The sequence below is a fragment of the Pteropus vampyrus genome, unplaced genomic scaffold (assembly GCF_000151845.1).
Source record: "Pteropus vampyrus isolate Shadow unplaced genomic scaffold, Pvam_2.0 Scaffold39, whole genome shotgun sequence".
NCBI classification, from domain to species: Eukaryota; Metazoa; Chordata; class Mammalia; order Chiroptera; family Pteropodidae; genus Pteropus; species Pteropus vampyrus.
In genome coordinates, this window is record NW_011888820.1 from 9600897 (window position 1) to 9612060 (window position 11164).

Here is an 11164-nt window from a genome sequence, read left to right on the forward strand (position 1 = left end):
CCAACCTGCCCAGCGCAGGAGCCCTAGCAGCTGCCGAGGACCCGCCCGCTTTTGATATTTCGCATCATTATATCTCATCTTTTGAACCAAGACAGCAGGAATTCTCTGCAGCCAGCCTCAACGGGAAATGATCCTGGGAATCTATCGTTTCCTTAATTCATGCAAGAAGCAGGGAGGAGAAAGGGTACGATCCTCTCATGAGCGTTTGTACCATTCAGTTGAGCGTTGTCACTGGTTCACCTGACAGCTCAGAGACCGAGACTCGGTGGGCCTCATTTATCAACTATATTACAGGGCTGCAGTTCACCAGCTACCAAGTTGGACCCTTGGCTCTGGAAATTTAATGTGTGACAGCTGCGCACAGCCAGTGGCGTCCAGCATTTTAAAAAGGTCAATTAAGAAACGGCTGATGGTGGTGCAGCAAATGACAGCCCAGAAGGGTGAGCAGGGCTGAGTAAACAAAAGGGCTGAGACGTATATTACTGGAATTGTAGTGTCGAAGTGAAGCGTGGTGGGGAGAAAATCTATTGTCACAAGCCATAAAGCACATCTGAGTTTTGCAGCGGAGAGCAGTACAGCTGTTTCCCTCCCAGGCAGCCGGGGAGCAGTCTGAGAATGGAGGGCTCCACAGACAAAGGCGACACCTGCATCAGCTTGATCAATCTGCAGATAAAAATCGTTACCCTCCTCGTTGCCTGTTCCTTTTGCACTTTCTGCTCTCCCATTTGGGAAGCATAAGGCAGACGCTGGAGTGATAATCGGAATGTGGGTCATGTTCTAGAAATTCATATTTTAAGCATTTCCCAAAGCTGGGCTCCGCCTTCTCCCCCGGGTGTGTGGGTGGGCGGACAGCGGGAGCCCGAGCCCCTCCCCACCCAAGCGTTTCCTCAGACGACACATCTGCTCTTCAGTGGACATACAAATGCAGGGTACACTTTATACCATTTACACTGAAATAGATGAAAGAGGGACGTGAAGCCCTTAGAAAAAGCCTGCTTCAGCCTGCGACAGAATTGGCTCATTGTTGGGGGAAGGCACTGTGTGGGGCTCTGTGTTTTGAAACTCAGACAAAGGGGCCTTCGAGTGCTAGGACAGGCTTTTTACCACATCTACCTGTCAAGCTAGAAATTCGGAAGAGCAATGGGAATGCTGATTGATATGCAAAACAGGTCTAGGGTTCCTAGAAATGTCTGATGATCCTCCAAGTCGTTGTGAATGCAGAATTAAGACATGTACTAAATGAGATGGGAGTAAGGATACCAACCTTTTTCCTTTTAAAATCTACTTTGGGAAACTTGAAAGGTTTTACGATTTAAAAAAAGAGTATTGCAATCAGTGGGGTTTGTCTTTCACACACTGGATATTTATTATTAGAAAATAGCGTCTATGGGCTGTCAGTACCAAACAAGTTGGAAGGAGCGTGCTTCTCACCATATATTTTTTTCTCCTTAATGAAATTTAAATAAACAGCTCACTGTGAGGAGAGTTGCCACACCTTTTTTACCTTTAAAATCTGAATAAGTAAATGAAGTTTAGTACAAAACATCCTTCAAATATGCCTTGTTCTGCAGCTGTTATGCTGTCCCCTTGAGTAAGGGACATGAAAAAGATGAAAAAGACCACTCAAGCTATCAAATGACCCCAAAGAATCTACAGTAGAAACCGGAAACAAATAACCTAATCTGAACAAAACCCATCCAAACCAAGAAACCAGTTTTAACATTGGCTTTTTGATTTCGATTATCATCTAAGTTTAATATATATATATATTTGAAATAGTAATAAAAAAGGAAGAATTGAATCGCATCCTTGGCAGGACAACCTTCCTCATATGTTAAAGAGGTGTTCAGAAAATTCCATACAGTATCTGCTAAATAAACATAGTTTGGCAGCTTAGCAAATATCATATGATTGCAGCATCCATGATTTGAAGTTAAACAGCATTTGCTTTCTTCTGGCAGAGCCGGTCGCTCGGGGAGATGTGTTAGCACAGCTCCGGATGTCCTTAGACCCATGGGCTTGAGGAAGGGTTGGGGTGGCTCAGTGCATGGCCGCAGTGCAGAAACTTCCAAACCCAAACAGCGGATCAACCAACTGACCACACAGACATCAAACGATTGTCTCTTTTGAGTTCCTCTTGACAGAATGGAGGCCTAGCAAGGACTGCTGGGTAGAAGGTACGTTGACAGACTTTGGAATGAGGAGAATCACTCTTTGATTGGTCCGACGCCATTCGTTGTACAATCGACAGTGGTACCTAAATGACACCTGTGGTTAGGAGAGGACAAACAAGAGAAGGTTTCAGGTGAGCAGAAGCTGATAATCAATCCAAGAAACAAACATGTCATTGAAAACGGCTCCAAACAGCTGGCAGCAGTACAGCGGGGCAAGAACCCTGAGCAAAACTGCTCTAGCAAGGAGCTGAGCGTTGGGAGACTGGGCACCAAGCAAAGAGCGTCCATGTGCGAACAATGGGCAGGGCTCCCGGGGAGGCTTCCTCGGTTCTTCCTCTATGAGGTAAAACAGGATCTCAGTAGGAAAGGAGGTTGCTTCTGAGTTTGGATTTGTTTTGGGGGTAGTGGTCTTTAGGTCCCAAATCATCAGTGATGAACAAGGTTGACTGGATGCAGTGGGCAAAGTGGGTACAGTCCCTCGCCTAGCCATGGGACTGGGCAATGTGCCCTTCTGGTCCTCAGGTTTTTCTCTGTTAAATGAGAGGGATGCTTGGGCTTCCTGTACCCTTCTGCGGGTTGGACACTGCACAACTGAAAAAACCCCATTCGCACTATGATAGGGCACCCTTCACGCTGTGCCGTGGATGACCTGCACAACTGCACTGGGAGCCCCTGATGGGTGATCCCCAATTGTCTCCAGCTCCAGCCTTCTATGGCTCCCAGAGGGGAAGCCCTGGCATGGGCACCAACTCTCTTGGCTAATTCTTCTTGAGCCACAGTGCCTACCTCAGCATGGCATCACGTGCCCTGTACATCAGGGTACCTGTTCCTCTGTCCCCTCGCACTACAGCATCTTGAGGACAGGGCTAGTGTTGTATTCATCTCTGCATGTCCTGCACCTATCACAGTGTCTGGAACTGGGAAGTTGCTCAGTAGAGTTTGCTGAGTGTATGGATGAGTGAAGAAATAGCCCATGTTTTCTAATTGTAACAATGCTTTGGACTTAAGCCTCTCTTATATGATACATGACGATATGAGCTAATTGTGACACTCATGGCTAATTGTGACACAACTGTGCCCCCCAAATTCTTGCTCCTCAAGTAAATATACTAGAATTGAGAGGCTTATGTGTATGGTTTGTTTTGGAGAAGGCTGGCATAAAGCACTGATGGACTGCCCAGGAAATTCAGTTTCATCTGTACTTTTGAAGATGTACAAATTGCCTTTAAAAATGGGAACAGGATTCAATTTGACTGCATCTGGATGACCAGGTAAGTGCTGGGAAGGAAGCTGCCAAATTATCTATGGGCTTAGGGTAACAAATTATCCAGGTATGAGCTACCAACCACCTGGGGTGGGGTGGATTGTGTTGACTCCAGTATAGGTCCATGGTGGTCAGAGAGTGGGCTGACCCAATGGTTTGACTCAGCATTTCTAGAAGTAGGGGAGAGTGCAGGCCCTTGATCAGAAAGGGCCTGTTAGTCTTCATGGCAGAATCATGAAATTCAAGGCCATTCGCTCAAAGTTCTGAGGCTCAGAAGCAAATGCCACAGGCTGAGAGCCAGAGAGATTTGGGTATGGAAATATAAGCTTCTAAACTCACGCAGATGTGCTTTTCTCCAAAAGGCCCTGAACACGCCAAAGCAGATCACAGTTTTTTCTTTTCTTTTTTTAAGCTTGATTCTCTTCTATCTACTCTGTCCCGGGGCTGCTTGGTGCTACTCACGAATGTAAGAGGCAGGTTGGAAAGCCTGCTGTTCAGGGCCAAGGGCAGGGAAGAGGTAGAACATAGACAAGTACTAATGAAGAGCTTTGCCAGTACAAGATGTCTGGAATCTGGAAATATTACAGGAAAGCTGGATTTCAAATCAAGAGTCCCTTCATTCATAATGTTAAAGATCTGTGTATGGTTGGTATTAGAAACAGAGAAGTAGCTGTGGGTACAGGTGGGCAGCACCTTCTTCTGCAGGGGAGGGAGAAGGCCTTGGGTGCTGGGGCCAAGCACACTGGGCTTGAATCTCTATCTTCCACTTAGTGGCTCTGTGACTTTGGGAGGGTCGTTTGCTGTTTCCAGGTTCCAGTCTCCTAGTTTGTAAAATGTGAATAAAAAGTGCATCAAAAGCATTTAGCATAGTGCCTCACATACAGGTTAGTGTTCTTGGCCGGTAATTTTTGACGTGTTAAATATGGAAAAGATGATAACTTTGTGACATTCCTTCTTCAACAGAGGAAACTGGGGTGGCGGGGGGAAGAGGTTGGCCTCTTTCGTTCAATGCCTTGCTTAGAATTTTGGGCTCAGCCCAGACCTAAGGAATCAGAGCTGCATTCTAACAGGGGCTCCAGGTGACTGGCATTCCAGCCTGAGCGCACCGCTTCAAGGAAGCCAGGGAGTCAAAGACTTAGTTGGCCTCCTGGTTTCTTGGCAGGAAATGCAAAAATCAGCCCACTTGTTCAGACAAACAAATGAGACCTTATTATGCATTAATCTATATTAATTGCTGTTAATAACCACAGTCCACAGGCAAATCCAATCAATAGGAAAAGAGCATCAGATGAAGATGACTCCGTATCAGGGAAAATAGAGGAAGTTGGGCTCAGTACAGAAGTGGCCACAGTGTGCAGATGCCTGGGGTCAATGCTGGCTCCCTTCTCTAAAAGCTGTAAATCACTCCCTCTCTGCAGTGGAAGAGAACAGGAAAAAGGGAGGTTTGATTTAGAGGAATAAAGAGGCACTGAGGGAAAAAGAAACATAAACGAAAAAGAAGCTATGGCTACTTTGTTTAGATATTTCTGAAATTTCCGAGGTTTTTAGGAGAGAGGAGGAAGAAAGAGCACAGGGCCACTATTCTCATAGAGATACCCCTCATGGGGTGGGTTTCTTGAAGAGCACTCATTTCTTTATCCAAAGTCTATTTATTCACCTCCTGTCTCAGATGGGCAAGGCCTGTAGGAAAAGTGTGGTCACATGGGTGGCTCAAGGCGAGGAATCCACCTCTCCCTGTCAGGTAGGTGACAGGCTGTGGCACCGAAGGTGTGCTGCAAATTCTCAGCAGGCTTTGGGAAATCTCCTCATTCCATATTTCTATTCTGCTGTTTCTCTCTGGAGGTTATGGTGGGACCGAAGCACTCGCATGGGGCCAGGGCTCTGTAAGTGGCCCTCCCAGAAATGAGCCCAGCTCTCTGATCCCTGACTGCTCCGTGAAAGAGAAGAGGGCTGTGCGGGATTACGTCAGCCTGGGAGAAACACCTGGCACGGGATCGCAGCGAGCACCACTGGGCTGCCTCGGGCTGTTGGGGGCTTGTCTAAACCAGTCTCGCAGTGAGCCTTGTGGGACAGTATTCTATTGGAGACTTTCTCCTTTTATAATGAGAATTTAAATGATTAAGCCATGGGACTGGAAGTCAGCCAGAGGATTCTGGTCGTTCACTCATCTCGCTCTGACTGAACCATAGCTTCTGTGCTGGGCACCGGCTGCATCCGTGCCCCAGTGACTAGAAGGACTTCCTGCAGTTGCTGCCTGTGGCGCCTCCATGTGTGCACTGCTAAACTGGGACCAATATGAATTCCACAGGGGACAGTTTCTAAGCGCTTGATATGGACTCAGTTCTCATCTCTCTCTTAGTGTCTGTCCATGGACTTCAAACGGAGTCCATGAGCTCTCATCGTGGAGCCGGCTGAGGCCTTGGCCGCCTGGGTCCCAGATGCTCGTGTTTCCACACAGCAGGTTCCAGAATGTAGACCTCGCCCAGCGTGTATCAAGATCGGGGCCCTTGCGGCCAGGTGAGCGGGCGAGGAACAACAAAGGCACTTTCGGTCGGGCAGCGTGGATGCGTGACCCTGTTCGCAGCGCCTGGCGAGGCCCTTCCAGGAAGGCTCCTCTGAAGAGTCGGGCTAGACTGACACTGTGTTTGTTTATCTAAGACATTTTCACAGCATATTCTCCTTAAGCTTGACAGCTTGTTTACTGTGGGTTTCTGCTGGAGGGCAGTTTCCAAGTCCTGTCAGCTTCTGAATTACCGCTCTTGCCAGAGTGGCTCAGTACGGCATTTATCTGGGAAGGAGTTAGTCTAGATGCAGTGCCCTATTCTGCATGGTTTTCATACCAGTCAAAGGGCAGAAATGCCTCTCTTTCTCTCCAGCTGCTTTGCATTGTATAGAAGTCTGCGTGGGGAGGAGGGGGCAGGAGTTGGGGGAGCAGGGAAACCACAGGAAGAAAACCAGGGTGCCTATCGCCAGGTACTCTGGTATATGTTCCCATGTTATCCCACCTAATCCTCACAATAGCCCATTGACCCAGGGGTCATCAATCATTTCCTCCATTTTTTGCATAAGGGGAAGGATGATCAGAGAGACTAAGTATCCTGTTAAAGCTACGCAGCTATTAGGATGCTAAATCTTGAGTTTAGACACAGGGCCTTTGGATTCTAAATGAATGCACTTTTTACTGTGCAGCATTGCCTCTTGGAAATATTTCTGGAACGAAGTATATTATCACTCTCCTGAAAGAGCCAACCCCAGGTACCTTTCCTACCCAAACCTTCCTTTCACCTAAAATGAGAGATAGAACAGGGTCATATCCATTTTTCTCTAGGTAATTTCTTTTTTTCTTTTCTTTCTTTGTTCCTTCTGTCACTCCCTGCTTTTTCCTTTCTTGTTAGGTAAGTGCATGCTTTATAAAAGGCCTTCAATTGGTCTGAAAGCCCAGCATTCAGATCTACATCTTCACCTTAGGAACTCTTCTGAGAAAAACCACACATAAGTATACCTCCAAACATGGTAAAAAGTTATTTTCCAAAGTGCTTTGCCCTGTATTCTTTCATTTACAGGTGACAACACCAGGGGAAGTCGGCAGGACGGATATTACTACCATTCCCGCTTTACGGATGGGAGCACTGAGGCTCAGAGCAGTGAAATGACTTTAGATGGTGCTAGTTAGGCTATTTAACTTCTTATTTTAAACTCTCTCTCTGTCGCAATGACCTTGTGACTTCTGAATCACTGCTTGATTCACAATGAATCAGGATACACTTTGGAATAATAGACTTTTAAAGGAGGCAATAATAGTTTTGTTTGGGGGCTTCAACAGGCTGAGAACAGAACACCTAGTTTAACCAGAGGACTCAGAGGAAGTCAGAAGCATCAGAATACTCCCTGTTTACAAAGGCAGTCAGATGCCTCTTACTGAGATTGAAATGTGTCCCCCACTTACTGTCTGAGCGCCCTCACCTGAGGGGAGGTATAAGGGGGAAATGAACAAGGGGCAGTGGTCAGCGTGCTAAGAATGGCCGCTGGTGGGCCAGGGCTTGGGAGGAAGTGTGAGCCATGGAGGCTTCTACAGACTGACACTGTGCTATGGGATATGGGAATGGTACGCTTCAGACAGGAAATACGTATTGAATAACAATGGAACGTGCTCAGATTAGAAATGAGCAGGCACGGAAGAGTAATGCCAGGAAGCAGGGGGCTCAGTTTCTGAAAATATTCTAGGTAGTGACGTTCTTCCCTGAAAGTCCCAGAGGGAAGCATAAAGAGAGATCAAATGCTGCGCTTTGTGGGAGATGCCAACTGGCACCTGAGCAGTCAAGTTACTTCATGAGTTAAAAAAATGAAAAAAACAGAGATGTTTAAAAATTCTTCCTCATATACAGTGAGAACACTTATTGGGAAATGGTTTTCCTTTGGTGGCGGCTTCTCAGCTAGATAAATTAAGTGTTTTTATGGGCAGTACAGTCAATATCCCGACACACAGAATAATCATCAGGCAAAGTGCAGCTCCACACCCAGTAAAGACTTAGGCTGTGTCAGGATGTAAGAAGAAAATAACCAGCAGGAGGATTGACGGTCTGTGCAGGCAGCGACAGCAGCAGTGGCCAAGTGCATCATTCATAATCCACCACGATCCCAGCAAAAGTGAGGAACATAAACAAAAGGAAGAAAACGCCATGCCTCATGACAGATGGAGCCTAGACTACCAGGGGAGGGAAATGGCGAGGGCGTGTGTCTTTGACTGATGTGCTCTTAGAAGGGGCTTTTTCTTTACTTGACCTGCAATTCTCTCTCTCTCTCTCTCTCTCTCTCTCTCACACACACACACACACACACACGAGTAATAAACCAAATCACATACTCTCACCAGCATTCGAAGGTCTCTCTTCTACCGAGAATGTGAGACATGCTACAGACAAGACAGAAGGCTGTGCCAGCTGTGGGGCTGCCAGCTCCAGCTGGCCTGAAGCCTGGGGCCATGGGCCATACTTACTAGTGTCCAAAAGAGGTAAATGGTGAAGAGTGCGACAGTGAGTGCAATCAGTCCGACTGCTTCGAGCCGACTACTAAAGTGCAGGTGATCCACGGCGCCCCGCAGGCAGAGCCAGCCCGAGATGGTGGCCAGTGGGGTTATGAACAAGAAGCACACCATGTCTCCAAACAGAGTCCGCTTCTCATGCTGAGGGCCTGGGTTTCTGAGCCACTGCCAGGGAGAGGGAGAGAGAGAAAGACAAGGTTAAACGCCTGTGCGGAGTGGAGACACACTATTCTGAAGTTGTCTGTCTCCAGGATCTGGAAAAAGGTACTTTCGACCTGTTCTGAGATCACAAGGAGCATTCAGGGATTATTCCTGCGCCCCTGCACCCTGAATAATAGTGATTATGATAATAATATGACACTAATGATTATGATAATGATGATGATGATGATGATGATGATGATGATGATGATAATGTGTTCTTGCTGCAAATGGGCTGCTGTTTTTGAAAATAGTTCAACGGTTATTATTATGAATCACAATGACTCTCTGTGGATGGTGGAGAGGATGTTATTTTTGGAAGATAGCAGCTGAGGTGCAAGAAGTTCCATCACGTGGCCAAAGCCTTCCGGTGTCTTCACCCTGGGAATGTGTGGAGGAAAGGGTTAACTTGTCAGGCCTGGGTTCCTCAATCCCTGCCTATTTCCGAGAAAGACCTGTTTTCAAGACAGGTTCCCAAAGGGTGATGCTGAATCTTTATAATATTCTGCTTGACAAGAATGTTTTGTGTGCCGGAGGCACTGGGCCACAGGGTACCAGTGTAATCAGTTTATGCCAAGGATGTTATTTATGCTCAACACCTATTTTTGCCCTGGGGGCTGGAGTCTGAGTGGCTGAGGTTAGTCATGCAGGCACTGCATGCCTTTGCGACTGACCCCAATAAATACCAGGACACCAAGGCTCAGGTGAGCTTCCCTGGTTGACAATGCTTTTATGTGTTGTCACAATTTTTTTGCCGGAAAAATTAAGTACACCTGTGCGACATTGCTGGGAGGGGACACCTGGGAGTGTGTGCCTAGTTTCTTCTAGACTTTGCCCCACGCACCTTTCCCTTCTGCTGATTTTAATTGGTATCCTTTTGCTGCAACAAACTGTAATCGCGTGTATAAGAGGTTTTCTGAGCCCTGTAAGTCTTCCTAGTGAATCACTGAGCCTCGGGGTCCACCGCACATCAGTGAGGCTCACCTGACTCCATGAACTCAGTAATGCCCCTCCCATATGTTTTGGGACCCTGAACCTCCTATTTAGGACCATCTCTCACATCTTAATTGTGCTACCACCTTGACTGACCCAACCCCCCAAAAGTTGGAGAAAACTTTGTCCTTGTTTAAAGACTAGAGCTGAGGTGTTGTCCTTGCATTTGGGGAATCGCTGAATGACTGCTGAAATGTTTTCCGTGATCCATTCTAGGAAAAGTCATGCTTACATATCGGTGTTCGTACGTACTGGTAATGAGGCCTGGTGGCTTCAGATTAGCATTGAAACATGTCTGCATATAATCTGGCATTCCCATCTCTCTTCCCATGTAGTAATGACAGAGGCCAAGGAGTCCAGAGAAGGAGTGGGACCAAACACAGATGACAGGGTGGGGGTGGGGAGAGACCCTGGCTGCCTCTGTCTTCCATCTCATCCTACCAACAAACAAGAAGGCCTAGTAGTGCTGTGGGCTGGCCCCCAAATGGGAGCACTATGGGCTGCTGAGAAGACACCCCAATTCTCACAAAACTATTGGTATGAGGGAAAGGACCATGACAGGGGAGACAAGAGACAGAAGAGCTGTGGAGAGGGCAAACAAGCTGAGGAAAGAGCAATGTAAGGACCAGCGAAAGACTCCAGGAGTGAGCAGAAGAGGCAGGAGGCAAAAGGCACTGAAGAAAATTTTCTGAGAGGTGCCCTTCCTCGAATGTTGCCCAAAGCAAATATTAAAGAACCTGGAATGCCCAACATAGCACTTTCCAGTGACAACCTACCTTAAAAATGGTCTGAGACACTGAAAGAAGTGAACCTCAGCTCAAAAATGGACCTGAATAAATATTTAAAAATAGATAATGGGGAGTTGAGTCGTCTGTGAATATAAATACAGCATTATTTAATATAAATTTAATATAAATACCAAAATGACCAAGTGCAAACAACATTAACCCTGCCACATGTCATCATGCTATCTCAGACATCCCATCAGTTTCAAAGCAATTCAAAGAATTCTTATTAACATTTTCTTGCCTAAATACTAGGAATATCACTATGAAGTGGAGAGTAGACACCCGGCATTGTTATCTCAATTTTACAGAAGCTCAGCAATGTTAACTGATTGCTTTAGGCGATTCAGAGGTCAAATTGAGAAGAGGACCAGGATCTCTCCACTCTTATTCAGATGTCCTATCAGTAAAATATTTGAAAATTAAAACTGTAATACATTCAGAAGTCTAGATTCTTAAACTATGGTGCCCAAATCGCAGCAACCTGACTCCCCTTGCCATTTAGATTTTCCCTAGAAGCAGGTCTGGAAGCCTGGACTGCTTTTCCTGTTGGAACATAACAGGTCCTCAATAAATACGTGACAAATGTTTACAGACAAGCTGACCTCACTGGCTAAGACTCCCTCCAATTTCTTTTGCTTGAGAATTCTAAATACACTTTATTAAAACTAATTTAGAACTTTACTTATCTATGTGGCCCTTGACA

At 46.4% G+C, this 11164-nt stretch overlaps 1 protein-coding gene across 1 annotated transcript in view; it reads right to left on the bottom strand.

The window, feature by feature from the left end:
• Positions 1–1341: 1341 nt before the first annotated feature.
• Positions 1342–11164, bottom strand: part of MARCH3 (membrane associated ring-CH-type finger 3) — a 36898-nt gene continuing 27075 nt past the window's right edge. Inside the window, exons 3-4 of the mRNA XM_023529601.1 lie at positions 8435–8644; positions 1342–2268 (exon numbers count right to left, since the gene is read on the bottom strand). Coding sequence (XP_023385369.1) covers positions 2110–2268; positions 8435–8644 — 369 coding nt within the window. The 3' untranslated portion in view covers positions 1342–2109. The remainder of the gene's footprint in view (positions 2269–8434; positions 8645–11164) is intronic.